Source organism: Hipposideros armiger, unplaced genomic scaffold, assembly GCF_001890085.2.
Source record: "Hipposideros armiger isolate ML-2016 unplaced genomic scaffold, ASM189008v1 scaffold_443, whole genome shotgun sequence".
Classification (NCBI taxonomy): Eukaryota; Metazoa; Chordata; class Mammalia; order Chiroptera; family Hipposideridae; genus Hipposideros; species Hipposideros armiger.
In genome coordinates this window covers 786,581-810,545 of record NW_017731793.1, presented here as the reverse complement: position 1 = coordinate 810,545, position 23,965 = coordinate 786,581, and the positions used below count along the sequence as shown (strand labels likewise).

The 23,965-nt window shown below is 49.2% G+C and overlaps 1 protein-coding gene and 1 long non-coding RNA gene across 10 annotated transcripts; one reads left to right on the top strand and one right to left on the bottom strand.

Moving 5' to 3' along the window:
- Positions 1-1,096: 1,096 nt before the first annotated feature.
- Positions 1,097-22,042, bottom strand: SLC2A11 (solute carrier family 2 member 11). Of its 9 annotated transcripts, none has more exons than XM_019665462.1 (13): positions 21,853-22,042; positions 21,323-21,434; positions 18,311-18,409; positions 14,979-15,202; positions 9,931-10,055; positions 7,175-7,304; positions 6,495-6,643; positions 3,606-3,793; positions 3,375-3,485; positions 2,890-2,991; positions 2,742-2,817; positions 2,379-2,506; positions 1,097-2,152 (listed from the first exon to the last, which is right to left on the bottom strand). In XM_019665462.1, exons 2-13 carry the CDS (start codon positions 21,362-21,364, stop codon positions 1,952-1,954), a joined length of 1,575 nt encoding a protein of 524 aa, XP_019521007.1. In that variant the 5' UTR covers positions 21,365-21,434; positions 21,853-22,042; the 3' UTR covers positions 1,097-1,951. The 9 variants fall into 9 exon arrangements, with proteins under 9 accessions (XP_019521007.1, XP_019521008.1, XP_019521010.1 ...); XM_019665463.1 differs by lacking the exon at positions 21,853-22,042 and adding an exon at positions 21,699-21,846; XM_019665465.1 differs by lacking the exon at positions 21,323-21,434.
- LOC109394910 (uncharacterized) lies at positions 21,061-22,125 on the top strand. Its single transcript, XR_002126549.1, has 3 exons — positions 21,061-21,288; positions 21,381-21,718; positions 22,036-22,125. It is a non-coding gene; the product is annotated as an uncharacterized LOC109394910 (long non-coding RNA).
- Positions 22,126-23,965: the final 1,840 nt, after the last annotated feature.

The following is a 23,965-nucleotide window of genomic DNA, read 5'->3' as shown; positions in this document are numbered from 1 at the left end:
GGGGTCTCCATGGTCAATGAGGAAGAAGTGCTGGCTCTCGGGGAGCAGGGGCAGGGAAGCGAGCTGGAGCACCCCAGGCACCAGGCAGCTGGCCAGCAGCATGGGCCAGGCCTGTGGGTCGCCCAGGAACTCCCTAGGGAGGCAGAGGAGAGAATGGGTTAGAAGCTCCTTGCCAGAGCCCTGCCCCCTGGCTCCCTGTCCCGCTGAAGGTAGGGGCTCTGCATTGCTCTATGCCTCTTCCTTGCCAGCTCTGAGTCAGGATGTCTGTCCAGGTAAAGGCCCAAAAGAGGGCCGAGTGGGGCAGGGTGCTTCTCTCTCATGGTGGCAGCACCATTTCCCCACAGGCTTAGACCCAGCCTCTCCCTGTCTTGAGATAACCAGGCTCTGAGGTTGGCACCTTTCTTCTAATCTCTTTACCACAGGCAGAGATCAGAGGATTTTTAGGGCAGTGAAACTACTCTGTATGATACTATAGTGATGAATACACATCATTCATTATACATGTTTCCAAACCCATAGAATGTACAATACCAAGAGGGAGCCCTGATGTAAACTGGATTTTTGGTGATGATGTATCACTGTAGGTTCACTGATTGTAACAAATGTCCCACTCTGGTGGGAGACATTGATAATGGGGGAGGCTGTGTATGTGTGGGGGGCCGGCGGAGATATGGGAAACCTCGGTGCCTTCCTTTCAATTGTGCTATAAACCTAAAACTGCTCTAATAAAATAAAATCTTTTTAAAAAGTAGGAATAAATAGTAGACAAAATATTTGAACAGATTCTTCACAATAGGTGATAGATGAATGGCCATGCTGAACAGATAAAAAGGTGAGTGAGTCATCAGGGAAATAACCACAATTAAACCACAATGAGACACCATTATGCACTCACTAGAAGGACTAAATTAAAAAGACTGACAGTACCAGTGCTGATGAGAACTTGGAGCACCTGGAATTCTCATACATTGCTAGTGGAAATGTCCAACAGTGTAATCACTTTAGAAAACAGTTTCTTCTACAGCTAAGCATACTTACATTATTTCAGCAATTCATTTACCCAAAAGAAATGAAAACATATGTCTACACAACAATCTGTGCAGCATGTTCACAGCAGTTTTATTCATGATGGCCAAGAATAAAAAATAGCCCAAATGTCCAACAGGTAAATCGATAAACGAATTATGGTATAGCTATACAATGAAATACTATTTGGAAACACGAAGGAATATATACTAATATATGTGACAACATACATGAATCTCAAAAAATTTATCTGGAGCAAAGCCAGACACAAATACATACATATAGTATGGAATTACATCAAATTCTAAAGAAGGCAAATCCGATGTAAGTGATAGAAAGCAGGTCAGTGGTTGTTTGGGACTGGGGGTGGGGTGGGTTATTGACTGCAAAGAGGCATGAGGGAGATTTTGGAGTGATCTGAATAAATGTTCTACCTTGATTGTGGTGGTTTGGTGGTTTCATGGGTGGATAAATCTGTCAAAACTCATCAAATGTATACTTGATATGGATACATTTACTATATGTAAATTATACCTCAATAAAGTTGATCCTTTAAAGAAAACCCTTTTCTGATCATGCCCCTCTCAAACTAGGTCAGCTCCCCTGGCCCCCCCACACACACACACACACTCTCTCTCTTCACAACCTATATTTTTTCCTCCACTGCATTTCCCCAAATTTGTAGCTATGTCTGTATTGGTCTCCTGTTAGTTGACTGCCTCTAGATGCGGCGCACCAAGAGGTCCCGTATTCCATCTGTCTGGCTCACCACTATTGCTAAGCACCTGGCACCATGCCTAGATACAGTAGGTGCTCATTTAATAAGTACCTACTCATTAAACAAACAAATGCAAGAGCTAGTGAATGGAGAGGAAGCAAAGAGAAGAACAGCAGCTGGATCTGGGCCCCAGCCACACCTGTGGAACTACAGCTCTGTGGACCGGATGACCTCTGGGCTCCTCCACATGGGGCCCTGGCTCTGCCCAGGAAAGTTGAGTCTGTGCAATTCCTCAGAGATCTCCAGGAAGGTCTTGCCTTTGGTCTCAGGGAGGAAGAAACCTGTGTAGATGGCCCCACAGACACAGACACCGAGGAAAGGCACATAGAAGAAGTGGGACAATCCCTCCTGTAGGATGAAAGAGACGCTGAGACCTGGTGTGGTCCCATTCAGCCCCCAGACATAAGGCCCCATAACAGGTCATGATGGGGGACTTGTCCCTCTTTGCTTAGATAAGCCCCACCCGCTTCAGTCTCAGTCTCCTTGGATGGACGCCTCCCGCTGGGGTTTTCATGCTGACAGGGACACAACCTAAGGCAGCAATCCCCCCCCCAGGGGGAGGGGACAGGCCTACCATGAGGAAGGGGAACCCCAGCCAGACCAGAAAGAGCATGGTCCACATGAGCGCCCCGCAGACCATGTAAGCAGCAGGCCGGGCCGTCTGGTCAAACAGCTCTGTGGCCAGGATTCCTGTCACTCCGGCTGGAAGGAGAGGCAGGTACAAGGGGCTGCCAGCAAGGGCTCCCTGCCCTACCTTTTCCCCACTTTGCCCCAGGTGTGGGAGTGGGGGTCCCTGGTGTTCTCCTTCCAAAAGACTTGGTACAGATAGGGGTGGGGTCACTCAGGTGACATTGCATTCACATCTACCCATCCTTCCCCCAGATGTCCATGCTCTTTCAGCAAGTCCCAAAGCCCAGAGCCCCTTGGGCCCACTCACCAGGGCCGATGCCAAAGCTGAGGATGAAGGCAAAGATGCAGGACATGGCCAGGTAGGGCATCCACGGGAAGGAGCTCTGCAGCAGAGGGGTGGGGTGAGGTGGCGATCAGCCAGCAACCAGCCACCCACCCCACACCCTGCCCCATACCTGCAGGCACAGGGCCGCTGTGAAGACACTCCCCCAGCAGGTCATCAGGGAGTATCCCCCCATGAGCAGCACCCGCCGACCCACTCTCTCAATGACCACACACTGCAAAGGAAAGGGGCCCTCAGTAACTGGCCTGGGCACCTGGGCCATGGTCCCCTTGGTTTCCCTGGGGGGTGGGGGGTGGGGCAGTGGGGAGTGGCCTCTTGAAGAAGCTGGTGGCAGGGCAAGGAGCCGTTTATTGCTTCAGGAGATTAAGATACATAATTTCCCAGAGGTCACTCAACTTCAGTTTCCTCATCTCAAAATAGTGGTTGAGTGCTCAGCAAACAGTAAGTGCTCAATAAATGCTCACTAACTTGCTGCATTTTAACAGAGTGACCTGGAGTGGGAAATGGCTTAAGGCAGGGGACTCAAGTCCTCAGGGTGTCAGCACCCCAGAGCCCCCCTGCTGGGCTTGGGGAGGAGCTGCCCAGAGCCAGACTCACACTGATGAATGCTGTGAGCAGCTCACAGCACCCAGTCCCGACGATGGCGTACTGGACCTTGTCCTCGGGAACTCCTGCCTCACGGAACACGGAGGAGGCATAGGCGTATATCTGGGAAGGCAGGTGCAGGGTCAGTTCTGGGGCATTGATTCCTGCAACCTCCAGTGGCTCCCAGGGGCCTGCAGCACACAGCCCCCACACCCAGGGCACGGGGCGCGGCAGGGCCCTTACCGAGTCATTTCCGCAGAGCTCCATGGCACTGCCCAGGACCACGAGACTAATCACCTGCCTCCGGAAGGTGCCATCCTTAAACAGCTCCCAGGGGCGCCGTGCGCGCCGGCCCCGGCAGGCAGCACGTTCCTCCTCCAGCTCGGCCAGTTCCACCATCACCTCTGTGGTGCCCCGCAGCCGCTGCAGGGCTGGGGCAGAAGAGGAGGTGCTGAGGTCTCCTTCCCCCAGCCCTTCATTGGTCCCCCACAGTGAGCTTCCCACCCCCTACTCCATTCTCTCTCTCTGGGCCTCCATGGTCAGATGGGGTGATCTTCCTGGCCCTGTTGTTTCACAGCATCATGGACCAGTAAAGGCTTTAGAAACTCAGGGTTCTGTGGACCATCGGACAGGACACAACAATTGGTAAATTGCCACCATCCTCCCCAATTCTTCACCCCTCCCTGTATCCATGCCCTTTTCTATGTGATTTCGAAGTTGCTTCCACTAAAGGGGCAAGTATACATCCCTTGGTGCTGGGCTCCCCCACGTGACTTTCTCTGACCAATAAGATGAGTCTCTAGGGAGAGCATGCCACCCGTTCCAGCCCAGACCTTACTTGGCCTTGCTCATTTATGTTGGCTCTTCTGCCATCATCATTAAAACGTACTGGGCTAACCCACTGGTCCCAGGAGGAGCAGAGATGGCCCAGCTGGTACCATCCTAGTTCAGCCGATGCCCAACTGACTTGCCTGAGCGACCAAGAGGAGCAGAGCCACCAGCCTACATCGGCCAACCCCAGAGAATTCATGGAGGCTTGAGCTAAGCAGTTGCTTCTTTTGTTGGCCATGGAGATGCTGTGATTGCTAGGCAGCAATAAAAAACTGATCAATGAACTCGTACCAGGAGTGGGTGCTACCATAACTGGGACCTGTCATCCATGGCACTTGTTCCAAAACCAGGCAGAGGGCAGTGAGGAGGCTGGAAAAACGACAGGCCGTGTATGTAGGGCAGTAGCGTGGAAGAAAGAAAATAGACCTAATGAACTTCTGGACTTGGACAAAGAGACCTCCATGCATTGACAGCATGAACTGGCTGCTTTTAGCTGAGTATTCTAAGTTTACTATAAAAAAGACATGAGTAAGAAAAAGACCTTCAGAGAGAACAAAATTTAATTAAATTTAGCTCATTCCAAACTTGCTAGGTTAATCTAACAAAAACCAGAAGCAAACCTTTTCTCATCTCTAAACTCTCCAGATAGCAGAGTCCCAAATTAAGGTACAGTCTGAGAACAAAGATTAAATCCAGAGCCTACCAGTGAACCGTAGACTCAGGGTAAAGATCAAATCAGGGTGTGGCTTAAGGTAGTGCCTCACAGACCCTCATGGCTGGAAAAACAGGCATTATGAAAACTTAAGGGTGTTGGTCCACAGCAACCTGATATGCCCCCAAATCCCAGTAATTAGGTCTCAGAAGAGAAGCATATCTCAGAAAGAATTGTGAATGTGGCTTTTTGGTATATAAATCAAATACATAGAAAATTCACATCCTTTTTAAGAAAACTGTATTGACAAAAGTTCTCCCAGCCTGGATGAAAGGAGGCACTTTGAAAGGTAAAGACTTCTGTGCCCCAACTTTCTATAGGTACATTTCCAATGCCCTCTTCAGAAGATGTCAAGGAAGCTAATGGAAAAGGACATCTCAGAGGGCAGAAGCAAGAACCTGGGGAGCCCCTCCCAGGGAGCCAAGGAACTTCCAGGGCTTCATCGGGGAACATTCCCCATCCTCAAAGCACGGGAATCTGGCAGTGTTTTCCTAGGGGCATTTCAGCATTGTTATGGATCAGTGACTGCTTTCTGCTTCCTTGTCTCTTCTTTGAAAGAAGGGTAAATTCTGGTTACGCTGTCCCACTTTCACCATTGAGTATGGAACGTGCAGAAGACTTGTATTTCTAGCTCCTAGGTCTCCAGATCAAAAGCAGGCACACACAGACTTGATGTGACCTTGAGATCCTGGACTTCAAGCCTGGTGCCATGATTGGATGAAACTTTGGGGGGTCCCGGATGGCACTGAGAGTGATTTACACAGACAGGGGAGGGACATGAATAATAATTGTGGCCATGATGGCAAGCTGAGAAGAGTACATTAGTGGGCCCTGTCTTCACCCTCCCTAAATCTATGCCTTTTGCCATGTGAGAGGATATGACATCAATTTTCCCATCCTGTAACTTTGGGTCCAGTAACATGACTCTCTTAGGTCAATGGGATATTAAGGGACATAAGGGGCCAAAGGTTTGGAAAGTTCTTATACAATTGGATTTGCTTTCTTGTGCCTCTGTCATCACTGTAATAAGAACATTCCTGGGCTAGTTGGTTGGTACCAAGAGTGAGAGCAGAGGCATGTGCAGCAGAGCTCAACTGCTCCAGCTCAGACCAGCCTGGACTGGCCAAACCCCAGCTGACCTTTACACCATGAGTCAGCCCAGCTAAAATCAGCAGAGTCATGCAGCCAGCTCAGCAAGTAAATGAGTAGAAGATGCAGTAAATGATTGCTGTTTTAAGCCAGACATCTTGGGATTGTTCCTTGGGTATCATTATTGTGGTCATAGCTAATGGATAAACACCCAGTTGGCATTGGCCCTGTGAGCGCTTCTTACACAGTGTTTCATCTTGCACATGCATAGGGGGCTCTTTCTCTGACCTCCCTGGGGGTTCCTGGGTGGCAAAGGCGAGGTCTGCTCCATCCCACTGCCCTGGTGCTCAGAACAGCCCCTTGAAGGGATCTATGGATGGCACAAAGAGAGAGACAACTTTTCCCTGATAAATAAAACTCAAGAAATGGGGACCCACCTGCTCTGGGCAGATGTGTCCCTTGGTGAAGGGTGGTTTGGAGAACTGAGGTCAGAGACTCACCTGCTAGGCAGGTCGCACGGTCTCCACAGTCAATGAGGAGGTAGCGTGGGCTCTCAGGGAGCAGGGGCAGGGAAGCGAGCTGGAGCACCCCGGGCACCAGGCAGCTGGCCAGTAGCAGGGGCCAGGCTTGTGGGCCACCCAGGAGCTCCCTGGGGGGCAGAGGAGAGAATAGGCCAGAAGCCTCCTTGCCTGCCCCCTATCCTCCTGCCTCCCACTCCCCTGTCCTTTATCCCCTACGCCTGTCCCCTGCCTTTTGCCTGACTGCTCTCCTGTGACACCAAGATCCCTCCCACTTAGGTAGGGACCCAAGATAGGGCAGGGCTGTAGCCCCACCTCATCCCTAGCAACTCCTCTTACCAGGGCTCCAGGCTCTGCCTCCTCCTCCCCGTCCTGGATGACCAGGACATGCTCCCCTTTAAAAGCCCAGACCTTCACCCTCTTCTCTGTCAAGACCTGCTTTCTGCTTCCTGCTTTGGAGAGGATGGAAAAGTGTGATTCACACTAAAGTGTGGCTGACTGATACCAGTTTTGTGTATTGTCCAGATGGAAATGGACAGGTTTCAATGCCTTAATATAAAGAAACAGTGCCTTAATCTACTTGGTGGGTAGGGGAGAAATTTAGGCACAGAAGGGCTTTCACTGGTACACCTCAAATCACAGTGGGGGAGGAGGGTGCTTACCTGAGACTGACCACCTGACCCATCACAATCCCCAGGGCGGTGAAGATGGCTGAGGTCATGGCCACAGTTCCACGGAGCTCCTTGGGCGCGCTCTCCCCCAGGTACATGGGCTGGATGTTCATGCTCACACCTGGATGTTTGCATAGAAAAGACAGTCAACCATCAGGCTGGATCCCCTGTAGTACCTGGACTTGCCTCCCCTGCCACCTTGGCACCACATCTAATGGATCCTGGCACTGAGTGCTGCTCCCTCACCCCATATGCTTGGAGGGGTCCCTCCCCATCTACTGTAGGGCCAGCAGGACTCCAGGTCCACCCCCCAGGACTTCTGAGAGAGAAGTCTTTCTCAGATTAGCTCCTATCCTGTTCCATTACCATAGTCCCACCGTGGTCATCAAATCTTTCTAGACCTTGTCACTGGGATGAGGGTAAAGGGCTCTGAGGAACTGAGTGGGCAATGAGAGAAGGGCAAGATGGCATCTGGATGCCCATCAGCTCTCACATCAATGCTTTCATTGACCAGTACTGCTGTCAGTCCTCACTTCATCCCAACTTCCCCAGGGAAGCACCTGGCACCCAGGCAGCCAGTGGAAAAACAGAACTGGACAGCACCCCCACTGCCCACCCCAGATGGTGACAGCTGGCAAAAGCTAGGAGGCCACAGTAATTGGGCATCATCTACTTGGGAATACCGCAGGGAGTGTTGCTCTACCCCCTACCTGACCTGAGATCAGGAAACAGCTCTCATCAAAGTCCTGCCTCTCTAAGCACTGGGTGAAGGGAGCTAGGGAAAAGGTGGGTGCACTGATTGCCAAAAAGTCTCAGAGGTACCCCTGTTCTTCCTATAAATGTGTAGGGAAGGGTTCTTTCTGTGCTGGGTCCTTGGAGCACAAAGTCTGGCCTAGTTCCTTTTCCCTGGAGTGTGGACTGTTCTTAGTGACTCACTTCTTACAAGTAGACTGGCAAAACTGATGGTGTATGGCTTCTGAGATTAGGACATAAAAAGCATTGGGGGCCGGCCGAGTGGCGCATTGGTTAAGAACTGGCTTGGGACGCCAGAGGGCCCCGGTTCGGATCCCACATATGAGGGACAGTGACACTGCCCTCCACAGCTAAGATGCTGAACAACAGCTCAACCTGGAGCTGGGCTGCCGTGAGTCACCGGGGACGGCGTAGGCTGCAGCCCCTGCTGCAGTGGGTTGCCATGGGCTACCATATGTAGCCAGCAGCCAGCGTGAGCGGGCAGCAGCCACAGTGAGCAACCGTCCAGAAGCCGGCGACTGACCTGCCTCGCCCGGGAAGAGCTCAATGGTGGTGCCAACTTGGGCCAGTGAAGCAACGTCCTGCACAACTAGACTGAAGAACAAAAGGACAGCAGCTTGTCTGTTCCCCTTCCCCCAATTCCCCAGCACTGTTCCCATCTCCCCAATTCCCCAATTAAAAATAAAAAAAAAGCATTGGGACTTCCTCCTTGTGCACACACACTTGTGCTCTTTCTCTCTCTCTAATCACTTACTCTGGAGGAAACCAGCTGGCATTTGGTGAAAGAGACACACAGGCTGAGGAGCTGAGGCCTGTTAACAGCACATGAGGGCACCATCTTGGAAGCAGATCCTACAGCCTCTGCCAACCCCTCAGAGGACTCCAGCCCTGCCTGGCAGTTCGATCACAGCCTTATAAGAAATACCGAGCCAGAATCACCCAGCTAAGACACTGCCAGGTCCTGAACCACAGAAACTGTTAGATAATAAATATTCGTGGTTTTAAGCCACTAAGTTTTTGCATATTTTGTTTCACAGGAATAGATAATTAATATAGACATTGACACCTGGCTGTATAAACAGTAGGGAGTCAATGGGCCGGCCGAGTGGCGCATTGGTTAAGAGTTGGCTTGGGACGCCAGAGTGCCCCGGTTCAGATCCCACATGAGGGCCAGTGATGCTGCGCCCTCTACAGCTAAGACGGTGAACAACAGTTCGACCTGGAGCTGGGCTGCTGTGAGTCGCTGGCAATGGTGTAGGTTGCAGTGGGGCTGGTTGGCAGTGGGCGTGAGCTTTTGTGAGTTGCCGTGAGCTGCCATTAGCAGCCGTCCAGTGGCTGGTGAGTGACTGTCTCACCCAGGAAGAGCACAATGATAATACCAACATGGGCCAGTGAAGCGACTTCGTCTACAACTAGACTAAAGGACAAAAAGGACAGCAGCTTGTCTGTTCCCCTTCCCTGATTCCCCAATGCTGTTCCCCTCCCCCAACTCCCCAATAAAATCTTTTAAAAATAAAAACAGTAGGGAGTCAAAATGGGGTTTGTTGATGTGAGCCCCTAAAAGCTCAGATGGATGTGCTCAAAATTCTGCTCCCTCACATGACAAGCCCCAGAAACTGAGGAGTCCCTAACAGGCTATTCTGACTCTGTAGAGAAGATCAGAGAACTCATCCTAGATGCCTTTACACCTTGGCTGCCAGGAAGCTCATGACTTAGAGTGTTGTTCAAACACAGGACCTCTGTTAGTGCAGGTTTGAGGATGTTTGTCCTCACACTCCTGCACAACTATTGCATTTTTCTACATCCACTTTAAATGTCTAGTTATACAAGTTTTTAAAGATAAACCACATTTAATCATTTTGCAAAGAAAAACAAAGGCAGGCATGAATAAAAAGTAAATCAATGGATAAAGAAGATAAATGAAGGGAATAAAGGGAATAAATGAATGAGTAGGACTGGAGAGGCAGGATGAGTGAGGCATCCTGCTCCCATACCCGCACTGATGCCCATGAGCAGCCGTCCCAGCATGATCATCTCGAAGGAACCTGCTCTGCGGCTAGAGCCAAACAGGATCGCTGCAGCCACCACAAAGATGTTGTTCACCAGGAGGGACTTCTTCCTTGGGGGAAATGGAACAAGGCAAGAGGGCTCAGGTCAGTCCAGAGGGACTATCCATGAGGGCACCTCTTTGCAACTCCAGCCAGCCCTGATCAGACCTGTGTGCGTGAATTGTGTCAAGGAGCCTAAGCAACATGAATGGATATGACCACTAGCCATTGTACATGGGTTCACTCGAGATATGCCCTGAGAGACATACGCCCACTCCCCTCTCCCAACATACCCCAAATCATTCTCCTTTCTGCCTGTGCCACAGCTTGAAATGACAGAACTTACGTTTTATGGCTTTATCCCTGAAAATTAAGCACTACTCTCCTCAAACTCTTATAAAACGAAAGGCTTAATATCTGATTTCTCAGTTGCAATAAAACCCTAGGGAGGAAGAACAGGGACTTCTGGAGTGAGGGAAGGGATGCATGGAAATCCAAGTATAGTCTCCTCACATTTTCCTCCATGTATTACAGAGTCATTTCTCAGAACCTTCAGGATGGCTGGATGGCCCCTCCTAGTTCAGTGGGACAGACTGCAAACCAGGAAGGGGACAATGGAAATGTCAGCTGCCCCACCATAATGAAGCATCAGCTCTGGGCTCCTGATATTGAGTTCAGAAGTGCTGTCAGGCAGGTCACTCAGCGAACCCACTGTAGACCACACAGCTCACTGAACTGACAGGGAAACTGGATCCCAGAGGCCAGTGCTCTGCCCAAAGTCAACAGCACATTGGTGATAGAATATGAGCAAAGCTTAGATCTCCTGCATCTAGAGAATGGAGAATGACAGTAGATTATAACAAACTGGATCCAGCAGTAACTCCAATTGTAACTGATCTGCCATGAATGGCTTCCTCACTGGTATAAATAATAAAGTACTTTGAATGTGGCTATTTATCTGATGAATGCATTTTGCTACATGTCAATACACAGACACCAGAAAAACTTAGCTTTCACCTGGCAGGGACACTATTACACCTTTACCGACCTGCCTAAAGGATACAGCAGCTTTCCAGCTCTGGGCCACAATCTATTCCACAGGGAATCCTGCTGGCCCCACGACTTTGATAACTTGACATTGAAAGGATATAGAGAAGAGGAAGATGCAAGCTCACTAGATATCTTGGTAAGGTACCAAGATAAGAAGATAAAATGGTAAGAATGACAAAGAATGGAAGCTTAACAATGAGAGAGTTGCCACATTAATGAAGTATCTGAGGTCCAATGGACTAAGATATGTCAGCATATTTCTTCCAAAGTGCATGACAAATTGCTGCCCTTCCTCTAAGAAGGATGACCATGTCTCAGAGGGCTTCTTTTCATTTTGCAAGCTGCATGTACCACGTTGGGTGTTGTGATTGGACACATTTTCCAATCAAATCCAGGTGATTTGAAAACCTGGCAGCTCTGAGTGGAGCTAAGCAAGGGGAGTATTCTTTAGTGGGTCCATTCAAGGTGCAGAGTTCTTCCACTCAACTCTTTGGACCTAGGAGATCCTGTGGTGCTTAAAGTATCTGTGGCAGTTGCCTAAAAGGAGAATAACAAGCAAGACGGAGGATCTGGGAGAAAAGCTACTCTACTTCAGCAAATGACTGTCCTCTTGGAATAGTTCCTCCCTTGTCACTAGGCCCTTGGGGGCATTAACACCAGACTGGGACACCTGGTGGCCATGTGTCCATCATGACCTGGGTGCCATATAACACTCCTATGCTAAGGCTGAGTGTGTCTATAGCACTCCATCACTAAACAGAAGTGGTATACACAAAACTTTCCCCATGTGGGTCCCAAAAATTTCCATGAGTGGGTTACATCAGCAGGCCTACTCGACCATACTGCCACCCTTCGCCCAAGGCACACCCAAGGCCTCTTGTCTTTAGTTTAAAACAAAACAAAGCTTGACCGTGGTTTGCAGATGGTTGCATGCATAAGTCGGTTCTGCCAGAAAGGTAGAGCTATGGCATTACAGCCCACTCAAAAGTGACCCTAAACAATATTAGAAGAGTTAAATCCTTCCTGTAGACAGAATCTTGAGCATGGAATTTGGGTTGGATAGTCAAAGTCTTAAATGGAGCAGAATTTGAAGACTGGTTTCAAGGGGGTGTAAGGGAAGGGTAAACATATGAATCTTACAGAATTGGCCCAGACCCTGAATATACACATGTCCATGTTTCTACTCACCAGAAGCCCCCTGCCACTGCAGAAGCAGCCTTTCATAATCAGGGGGACAGGATGGCCCCCTGTGATGGCACTTAGCTGTCTTCTTCAGTCAGCCCAGTGCTCGCTCCCTAGGCTCATAGCAAAGCAAGTAGGGTCACAAGTACAGAAAATGTACATGAAATCGAGAACAGGGGCTTCCTGTCACCAAGCTGACTAAACACCTTGTCACACTACACGGCCAACCCTACTGCCAGAAATGGCAACACATGTCACAGCTCCAGTCAGCTATTAGGCAGAAGATGAACTCCACTAGATCCCTGCCTTAGGGATGGGACAGTAATTGGTTATCACTGGAATAGGCATCTGTGCTGAATTTGTATCTTCAGTTCCTTCCCTTCATGCTTTGCCAGTGTATCATCTAGGGACTCTATACCAGGTGTCATTAGATATTTAGGAACAGCTATTATTACCTCCTTCTTCTTTGCAGCAAGAGCCTCAGTTTGTTTTGGAATGTGCTCTTACCCCTTATGGTTCAGCTATAAACCCAATAATCTAACCTAGTCTTGGTGATTCCATTCTTAGTGCTGGGCAATGAGACATGGTACCTACTGTAAAGTCTTTTTTTTTCTGATATAAAGCATAGGTCAGGAAGAAATCCCCTTTCTGTTGGATGATGTTGCATCTGAGTGAGGCACTGTTGTAGCTTTCTAGTTACCAGTCTGAGGACACACAGGCTGACACACAGTGGAACTGGCAGCCAAGGAAATCTCAGAGGAACAGATCTTGGGTACTGACATAACCATGAAGTCACCCACCTATAGACTTCTTGTGTGAGATAAAGGATCTCCCATTGTTTTGGTCACCTGAGTCCTGGTTTTCTGTTATCTGCAGTTGAAGACATCCTAACAGATAACACCTGTTAAATACACAAACATGACACCCATGCATCCAACAAAGGAAGTTGCATCAGTGAAAGAGGACGGTGGGTGACAATGGAACTCATTATTGCATTAGGAATGTCATCATCCAGAAGCAGATGACCTCAGAGTGTAATAATTTGCTGAAGATCCCACCCTATCAGGACCACCAAGCCCACTCAAGAATGAAGATTTGGGTCACCCCAATGAGCAAAGAGCCTCAACCTTAGGAAAGTGCTGACTCAAAGCAAGAATGGAAAACTGGAGGATGGAAGTAACCAATGCAAGCAACAGCTTGTGACCAGTTCCAGAACCAATGAGTAGAACCTCTACCTGTGTTTCAGGCTTTCTGTGTCATGTGCTTTAAAATAAATTCATTCACTACTTTTCTTTTCCTTGATTAGTTTCCCCCTACTCTTTCTTCTTCTTCCCTCCTCCTATGGGGTGTCTTGATTACAGCTAAATTTACCATTAAGTGTATATAGATTGCTGAATATCAAGCGGTTAATTGCAGGGCTGGCAGAATGATCATCACATGGAAATCTTGCACTCAAAAAGAATACCCCCAGGTGCTGGCTGAGTGGTTCAGTTGGTTAAGAGTTGGCTTGCGGATGCGAGCTCTGAGCAGCAGGGCCAGCAGTTCGGTTCCCACATGGGCCAGTGACACTGCGCCCTCTACAGCTAAGATGGTGAACAACAGCTCAACCTGGAGCTGGGCTGCCGTGAGTCACCGGTGACGGTGTGGGCTGCAGCCCCTGCTGCAGTGGGCTGCTGTGAGCTACCATGAGGGACTGGCAGCCAATGTGAGCACCAGCAGCCGGAGTGAACTGCTGTGAGTCACCGTAAGCAGCTGTCCAATGGCTGGCGAGCGACTGCCTCACCCGGGAAGAGCGCAATGATAATACCAACATGGGCCAGTGAAGCGACGTCCTCCACAACTAGACTGAAGAACAAAAGGACAGCAACTTATCTGTTCCCCTCCCCCGATTCCCCAATAAAATCTTTAAAAAAACAACAAAAAAGAATACCTCCTTTATATCAGCCCTGGTGGCTGTAACAAGACAATGCTCTAGTGGTCTCACTTAGGGAGAGGTGAATACATATGCTGGTGCATATGATGGGATGGTTGAGTAATGTCAGGAGGGGGCACGTTTGGAGCTGACTATATGGAAGAAAGGTGTCTATGTATGCTGAGTGGCCAGCAAAGCGGTGGACTGTGGTAGCCATTTGTTTTTTCTGCCTGCCAATGCTTCTCTCCCCTCCTTCACAGGTGTAGGCATGTGACACAAGATGGACCAATAACAACCCGTTTTCTTGGATTCTGAATCTTGAATGAAGACATTGGAGATAGAATGTGGTTGGAGCTGATGCATGAAGTCATCTTCCCCAGGAGGAAAGTTCAAAGGTCTGGCTGTTGAGTTCCTCAGCACCACCTTGGGTTCTGCCCTTCTCAAGGCCTGGCTTTTGAGCACTTCCTTTCATTTTGTGAGCTGCTCCAGTATCTTTCCAGTTCTTACAATTTTCAATTAAGTCAGATTCTGTCTTGTTTACAACCCAAGAACTGCATCAGTTGGATGCAAAGGGGGAAATGAAGCCCAGAGAGAAAACATTTGTTTGTAGTCAAATAACATGACATGGAACTAAAAACTAGTCCTCCCTCCCTCATAGCACAGGACTCTCCCCTCTACCAAATCTGCTTGGAACCCTGACTCTGGTGAAACTACAGGCAGAGTAGGAGGTTGGGTAGGGAGCTGACCTGGGCTGGGGCCTACCAGGCATCTTCCTTCTCCTACATTCTTCAGCCTACAGAATGGGGTGCCCCTCTTGAAGGGCATTCAGGGGTACATAGGAAGCACTTACCTTCCCAGCATGATGGCAAAGGGCCCTGCAAGCAGTGCTCCAAGGAGGCCCCCCAGGGGGTACAGAGACACGATGAGGGACCACACAAGCAGAACCAGGTGGTCAGGCAGTGGCCAGCCAGTTCGCACCCACCACGTCTCATTGGTGAATTCCTGAATGTGCTGTGGACACAGATGCCAGTCAGCCTCCACAGGATAGGCCTTTTCTCCCACAGAGTTCTGCCTCTGCAGAGCAGACATCAGGTCTCCTGAGTAATATGAATAATACTATCCCCCTGCCATGGGCAGAGCAAATTTGCCTAAGCCCTTACCATGTGCAGGTCTCTGTGCTGGTCTCTTTCACCCATGGCATCTCCTAGAGCCCAGGGCTAGGCAGTCTCTGTTCACCTCTCTCAGTCACTATCCCCGCTGTCCTCCCTGCTTTGGTCCCAGAAAGCCACCTGCATGGCCCACATCAGTGAGCTCCCTTGCTGACTGGCTTTGTTAGAACTGACCATTGGTGAGCAGGGCATCAGAAGAGGGCATCAGTGGGAAGCATGAAGGATATTTGTTCCCAGGGCTCCCTTTCTGGAGGTCACCTCAGGCTGGCTGCAGCATTCAACCAAATGTCACTCACTACTCCTCTCAAGGGGGCCTATGCCACATGGCCCTTCCACTTGTCCCTTTGGGGGTAGGAGTAGTAATAACTCCAGCACTACTAAATCAGCATTACTATTACTGCATTCCCACCTTGTGTGTTCTCTATGCCACCCTCAATCATTTGTAAATCATTCTTTGTGGTATCCAAACCTACCTGACTTATCTGGAATATGTTGTGCATTTCCTTGGGATCCCAACTGTGACAAGCCCTGGGAAGTACTAGTCTGTCAGACACACATTACTCTGGTCATTTTTAAGATTGGGAATTGGGCCCAAGGAGGTAAAATGAGTTATCCACTGCCTCAGCCACAGGTCAGGGCTGCTGCCAGGTAGTTTAGATACCCCAGGACCCCAGCCTCCAGACTGCCACTCAGGAAAGTTAATGGAGGCCATGTGGTTAGGGATAATTGCTCATGGGAAAGACCCACATACCCACCCTCCCTTGGTTAGAAATGAAATGTCAGTGTCTGGCTGGTCTCAGGCCTCTTAACTGAATGTGAGGGAAGGCAATAGGTTTAAGTGTTGGGCCAGCTCTCTCCTGCCCAGGCCAGCTCAGGGTAATTAATGGTTGTCAGCTTGGTGCTTGCTAGGTCCCTCTTGGAGAAAGACATGTCCAGAGGAGCTGGCCTTGGCTGGAACTCCTCAAGAGTGACCACTCAGGGGCTGGCCAAGTGGCGCGTTAGTTAGGAGTTGGCTTGGGATGCCAGCTCTGAGAAGCAGGGCCCTGGTTCGGATTCCACATGAGGGCCAGTGATGCTGTGCCCTCTACAGCTAAGATGGTGAACAACAGCTCAACCTGGAGCTGGGCTGCCGTGAGTCACCGGCAATGGCATAGGCTGCAGTGGGGCTGGCTGGCAGTGGGCGTGAGCTTTCATGAGCTGCCATGAGCTGCCATGAGCAACCGTCCAATGGCCAGCGAGCGACTGCCTCACCCGGGAAGAGTGCAATGATCATAACACCAACATGGGCCAGTGAAGCGACGTCCTCCACAACTAGATGAAGAACAGAAGAATAGCAACTTGTCTGTTCCCCTCCCCTGATTCCCCAACGCTGTTCCCCTTCCCCAATTCCCCAGTTAAAAAAATTTTTTTTAATTAAAATATAGAAAAAGAGTGACCACTGAGAGTGGTAGGGGAGCCCCTGAGACCAAGAAAAGTCCCATTTTGGGGGGTTAGTGATAGCCCACAGGAGATAAGACCTGAGAGTACCCTGCTGTGGATGGGTCCCTCTCCAGCCATTAAGTTTGCACTGAAGTGGGCAATCACATCCTTGTTGAATGAACAAATAAATATACAAATGCAGTTAGCTTAGGCCTCCATTTCTAAACCTTTCATTTCATCCTTTCTTTAAGGGGCTGGGCTGCTATAATTGTTTCTGCCCAGAATGTGCTCCCACCCAAGGCTTCTGCTACCCATTAACACAACTTGGAGAAGTTCCCTCCTATTGTCAATTATAAAAGTGATCACCTGACCCAGACCTGGCCAATAGGCGTGCTCCACGCTCCTGACCATATGATTGGTCTAGGGGTGGGCATGTGATTCAACCCAGCCAATCAGACTCTTCCTAGACCTTCTTAAGGTAGCTACTGAGGGGAGGACTTTTATTTGGGGGTTTCCAGCTGGCAGCTGCTGTCTTGTCACTAGGTAGAGGATGAGGCCAGGCAGGTACAGGAGAGCCCCAGTTTCATCCTGGGACTTGGTTCCTGCAGCTTATCCCCCAACACAGTGCACAGCCCCACATCCTTCCCAGCTACAGGACAGGACACTTGCCCTTCTTACTTAAGCTAAGTTAGAGGTGGCTTCTATCACTGGGGCTCAAAGATTCATTTTTTTCCACAGGCCCTCACTGAACATTGACAGGGGCCAGGCCAGCATCAGATGCTAGAGATTCACAGGTGATTCAACACTGACAGCAAACCAGCAGGAAGATGAGACGGACCCAAAACAACCAACACACAATCCACGTGGTGACAGCCCACACCATGTGTTGGGGAGGGAGGGGTGACTTCCAGCTGGGGGGTGTTGAAGGAAGGCTTCAGGAAGGTGATGGCATTTGGGTGGTTCTTGAGGAGATTCTGCAGGTGGGGTAGAGAGGGCATCCCAGTAGAAAGAGGGTTTGAGGAAGGCTGTGTGCATTCAGTGTGGCTAGGGGAATGAAGGTGGGAGACAGGTTGACCCCAGGAGGTCTTGGGCTTCCGGTGGATGAGTCTGTCCTTATTCCCATAACTAGTGGGAAGCCACACAATATTTCTGGGCAGGGAAGTGGCCTGATCAAACTTGAGAGGATCTAGAAGGGGAGAGGCTAAAGGCAGGGAGGCCATTGAGGAAGTTGGGTCAACAATCCAGACAGGAGAGATGAGGCTTGAACTGGCATTCTGGCAGAGACACGGGGAGAAATGGCTGGATGCTAGAGATAGTTAGGAAGAATTTGATGTCTGAGAGAGGGAGGGCAGAGTCAAGGTTCACCCCTAGTCACTGGGTAGACCGTGGAGTCATCTGCTGACATCAAGGACTCAAGAGGGGTGCAGGTTCAGGAGAGGATGTAGAGCTGGACCTATAGGACATCCCCGTGAAGGTGGACCTGTGGGAGAAAACTCCACCAAGTGGATGCGGGCCTGAAGCCCCACAGCAGGCAGCTGTCAGCCCTCACCCAGCCACCACTCAGCTAGTGACAGTGGGCACAGAGGGTACATACCACAGTCGGGGCATTGATGATGGAGAGGTTGTAGCCAAATTGAAAAGTCCCACCAATGCCAGCTGCACAGATGGTCAGGAACAGGACCCTGCCTTGAATCTAAGGAGAGAGGGGAGGACACAGAGTGATTGATAACAGCCTCCACCTCCCTCCCAGGACCAGAACCTACTAATCATAGCACTGCAATCTGTTTGAACCAGGCAATGAGAGGAAATTGAGGCACAGAGGAGTGACCTAGGTTGCACGGCTGACAGGTCGCAGAGGAACCCCAGCCTTCTGCTCTGAGTCTAGGATCCTGCTGTTTCCCCCACCCTGCCCCCTGCCAGTGTTTTCCTGAGATGGACAGCAGTTCCCGGCCCTCCTTGCCAGGCTGTTCCTGGGCATGCCTGCTGTACTTCGGGAGGACAATGCCCTGAGCTGAGGACCCAATAGAGTAGAGCTCTGCCCCCTGGTAGGACAGGAGCCCCTAAGCCCCAGTGACTCCCCCCAGTGAAACATTCTCCAGTAGAGTGGCTGGGCCCCCTTCTCTGACCTCCCAGCCTGTTCTGCAGTGAAGCTAACAGAAGGAAGCGCATGGGCCTACATGTGTGGGGACTTGGTGGGCATATGAAGTAGCAGACAGCAGCTGCAGCTGCGAGCAGTCCCTGGGTCCCAATGCCAGCTCTGCGTTTACTCCCATGTCCTCTCCGAGGCGCTTCCTCACCTGGACCTGGAGATGATAATGCCTGCCTCCAGGGTGGGGAACAGCCAAGGTACACATGCACCACACATACTTGGTATAGCAAAGGACGTCTTTCATTCTAGTGCAACACCCTTAGAGATGGAGGGAGAACTCCCCAAGGCACCCAGCCATGAGGATTCAATACCATGATGCCCGGCCCCATTTAGTTGGTATATTTTTAGGAATTCAGTCTTGTTTATATTTTTCCTTTTATAATTTTTAATTATAAAATAACATGCTCATTAAAATTTTTGAAAATTTGGCATTTGCTGGAAGATCTTCACTCCCCCAAAGGCACAACTGTGAACTGCTTCTCTCAGATATTTTTCCTACGCATTCACAAAGTAGTCGACTATATATAATAAAAATCAAAGTGTTCATCTTTTCCCAGTAAATCATACTGCCTTCCTTGCTCTGGCAAATCGACCTGCTAATTTAAAGCGCTGAGAGTCAAATTTACTATCTTTTTAATACTTAAATACAGGTTTCATGGCAGAAGGATATTTGGCTAAAGATTTTCTGAAGAATTTCCAGAACCTGAGGACTCTTTATTCATTCATCAAACACCAAGTGCCTGTCCCAGCTAGGAACTGTGCTGGGGACAAATACAGCTAGGAAAAAGACAGAAGTGCATTCACCATTTGGTGAGATACTGTGCCAGGGGTGGGAAGGTGTACGAAGAGGCTCTAGAGGGCAGGATTCTGCCAAAGGTCTTGCCACAGGTCCGGAGATAGGTCTATGACAGGCACCCTGTCTGCCCACAATTCCTATGAGGCCTATGTAACTTCCTCGTAAGCCAGAAGCCATAGGAGGAAGCCAGGTGAGAACTAGGGGTTTGGTTTCACTGGAGTCACATCAAAGATCCATGCAGGCTGCATGGAGGTGAGAGTTCCAATAAGATAGCACATCTGCAGTAAGCAGCAAAAGACACAGCACCTGAATACAAGTGAGCCCATGTGGGAGGGGATGCTGGCATGTCTCCAAGACAGCAGGAAATTATTGAATTCACTGAGATCCTGCATGGAGATTGCTTAGTCCCATGGCTGGTCATGAAAAGCATTCAAACATTAGCTATGATGGTGATTATTAATTCAATGAACAAATACTGCTTGCCTCCCTACTACAAGTAATAAACCTACCGTTCTAGGTTCTGGGGAAATAGCAGTGAACAACAGACAAAATCCATGACCTTAGAGAGCTTTCCTTCTGGCTAGGGAAGACAGGCAATAACAAAATGAAAAAGGAAAATATATGTCAAGTGGTGTGACAGTCAGAACACAGGGAAGGGTGAGAGGGGCTGTTTGAAGAGGACGGTCAGGGATGTGCCCTGAGAAAGTGACACCTGCACAAAGACTTGAAGGAGATGAGGGAAAGAGCCATGCAGGTAACTGATGGAAATCAGTACAGGTTGTGGGAAAACCCAGAGATGAGGTGGGCGATGTGGGCTGACCCCGTTCCCTCGATGAAGCAGGACTTTAGGACAGACCTTAGGAGCATGGAGGAGGAGATGAAGGTTAGGGACAGATGAAGGTGGGGAACAGTCACCAGAAGGGGTGAGGCAGCCAGAATAGAGGCTTGTCTGTCCTGCAGGAGGACCCAAGGACCACGCATGCATCTCCAGGGATGCGAGGCTGGTAGGCTGCCTGTGATCCCATGCAACCCTGCACTGGCCCCCAGGCCATTCCTACGCGTGAACACCTGCCAATATTCTGCTAGCCCAGCACCTAACTTCACTGTACAAACAAGCACCAGCTATTTTTGTATTATCTGATTCCTTTGTTAAACCTTCCAGGAGTGCTGAGCCTGTGCAGTTCACGCCAGGCCGCAATCCCTCATCTGAAATGCCAGGGCCGGGCGGGTTTCGAAATTCAGACATTTCCAGATCGCAGGAGGCCATCGAGCACGTATACATTTCTCCAGTATTCTGGGCAAAAGGGCTCCGCACTGTCCGACTTTTTTTTTTTTTTTTTTTTTTTTTTTTTTTTTTTTTTTTTTTTGCCCCACGGGTACAGGGACTGCCGTCACAGAGCAGGTGGGAAGCGCATGCGCGCTGAGAGGAAGGCCTGCGGTCTTTTCAATAAGACTCCAGAAGCCCAACTGAGTAGACAGGGGGAGGAGCATGCGTAGTGGGCCTTTGAGCAGCGCAAACTAGAGACCGAAGCGGACGCACAAGTGCAGTGGGTGTTGAAATGGTCTGACGGTTAAGTTTCCCGCAAGGCGTAACCCCCGGCCACAGCGTGCAGCTGACATGCACAAGGTGTTTAGGGGTGGGGGTGCCGCGAGCAGGTCACCTGGGTGCGAGGCTGTAAGGGCGGTTCCTGTTCATCCTCCATTCCTCTCTTGCCGCAGCTCTGAGGCGGAAGAGTCACTCACTCCTTACTCCGCCGAGCTTGGGGTCCACCTCTGCAGACCGGAAGAAAGCTCTGGTCCGAGGTCACCCGGGGCCAACACCATGCATTCGCCGCCGCAGGTCGCAGCTGATGATGTCTTTGATCACCGCACTCCAGACTCACCTGAAATTCCGGCCCTGGCCCCTCGTACCCTCCCCCTCTGCCGCCTCCTTAGTGAATCTCTGCGGGTCCCTGCCTCGTTCCCCCTCGAATCTCCTCCGCCTCCCCTTCCAGCCCCTCCGCTTGGCCTCCTTTTACCCCCATTTGACGCCTCTACCTGCCACCAGGGCCTGGAAGGTACGTCCCCGGGCACTCTCTGAGAGCCGAGCCCTTGATTCTGCACAGACATCCCCACCCTCCCCCAGTTCAGGTGTCCCCACCTTTTCCCCAGAGGAGGGGCAGAATTAGGAGGGACCGAAAGGCAGACCCACCAATCCCTGTAGCCTTCTCATCGGTCCGTTCTGGCAGAGCAGGTAACTTTGAATGCGGAGAACCGGTCTCGGGTTGCCGCCAGGCGATACATGGCGGGAGGCCGGCTGGGTCTTCGGTGCTGACTCGCTCAGAGGTGAGGAACCACAGGGTCCACTGGACTAGATTAATCTTTTATTTCGCAGGGTTTCACAGCCCTGCATGGAATCCAGGAGTTGGATAACGGCGAAACCGAAACCAGACTTGCCAAAAATGCTATTTGTTGTCATAGAAACTTAGACCTGAAAATAACTTTAGGAAGTCATCTGAGCAACGTCTGTGATAGACATACACCAGAGCGGATACTGCAGTATTCTGTTGCTCATGCTTCGTTTTTGTTTGATTTTTGCTGCTTTGAACTTTTAAAAATTTCTAAAAACAATTTTAAGGGAAAATGCAATAAATAAAATATTAGCAGTTGCTAATTGCATGCTTTTCCTGCACCTACTGAGATCTTCATATGGGTTTCTACTTTACTCTGTTTATGAGTTCAATTACATCAATAGAGTTCCAGTGGTAAACCATACTTGAATTCTTTGGGTACACACAACTTGCTCATAATGCTGTAATTGTTGCTATTAACACAATTATTGGTTTCACTTGTTAATATTTTATTTAGGTAGATTTATTTTTTTAAAACAACTATTGTTTTTTTCTCCTTACAAAATTATGTGGAAAAACAATGAACTAATAAATGGTGGTGGGACAATTTATTATCTGTATGGAGAAAAATGAAAATGGATCTCTGCCTCACCTCATACATAAAAATCATTCCAGGTACATACAAACCTATTCCAAAAAGTAAACTTTAAATATTTTAGAAGAAAATAAAGAATACTTTTATAACCTCAAGATAAATAAGGATAAACCACACAGGTTTCTTATGAGGATTTATCATCATTAAAATTTAAAATATGTTGGTAGCTAAAAGCTACCAACTAGGAAGTGTCCACAAGCATATGGCCAACAAAGTATTAGTATTCAGAATATTTGAAAAATTCCTACATATCAATAAAGAAAAAATAGTTAGGGCCAGCCGAGTGGCTCAGTTGGTTAAGAGCTCGCTCAAGAGTGTGAGCTCTGAGCAACAGCGGTTCAAGTTACGCCCGAGGTGAGCTGCCACTGAGCTGCCAACAGGTGGCAGGATGGCTCAGCTAAAAAAAATAATAAAGTGGGCAAAGTCTATGAACTGGGAATTTACAGAAGAGGAAACTAAAGTGGCCAAAAAGAAAAGAAAAAAAAAAGTAATGAAAACATGCTTACCTGTATTAATAATCAGGAAATGCAAATTGAATCCACAACAGTGTATTGTTTCACACTCAACAGGCTGGCAGGTTAATTCTGGCAATACCAAAGGTGTTAAGAATCAGTTGCACTGCTCACGTATGTTTGATGAAAATTGAAATTGGTGCAGTGACTCTGGTGAGCAATTTGGGCATATCTAATAAATTAGTAAATTGCAAATACCTCACTCACAATCCAGCAATTCCTGCAGTTCCACTCCTGGGCTTCCTTTAGAGAAACTCTTAATCCCATGTTCAAGAATATACAAAAACACACCTTATGTCTTATATTGAGTAAGGATATATACATACGTATTATAGTAAATCCTTGAGTGTGTGCATGGGATGATAAATACAAAATTCAGAACTGGGTGTAACATTGTGAGTTCAGGAACTGGCCAGGTTGCACCCTGCCCAGGACCCCTGCTATAATCATCCCCATTGTCCCCATTGAGTCTCCTCGAAATGTCACCTGGACACTGCTGGATCAGCCCCCCTGGTGCGTGGGTTCCCCAGACATTAATTATTGTCCTTAAGCCAGAAAGCTTGAGGTTTCTCCTTGGCAAACATTAACTGGGAGTTTAACCTTGGGTATGTGAAAATCATGGTTGTATTTGTGGGCCCAGTGCTGATTGCTAATCTTCTCAGTCTACACGTGAAGGCTTCAGCCTCTTTTCCAAAGGAGTCCCTGAGACTCCATATGAAAGCATGTGCCCGTGTTAACCTGCCCGCAACACCCCTGCTGGAAGTCGGAGCTGGTCTTTATCAGATCCCAAGGCCAGCCCACAGACCC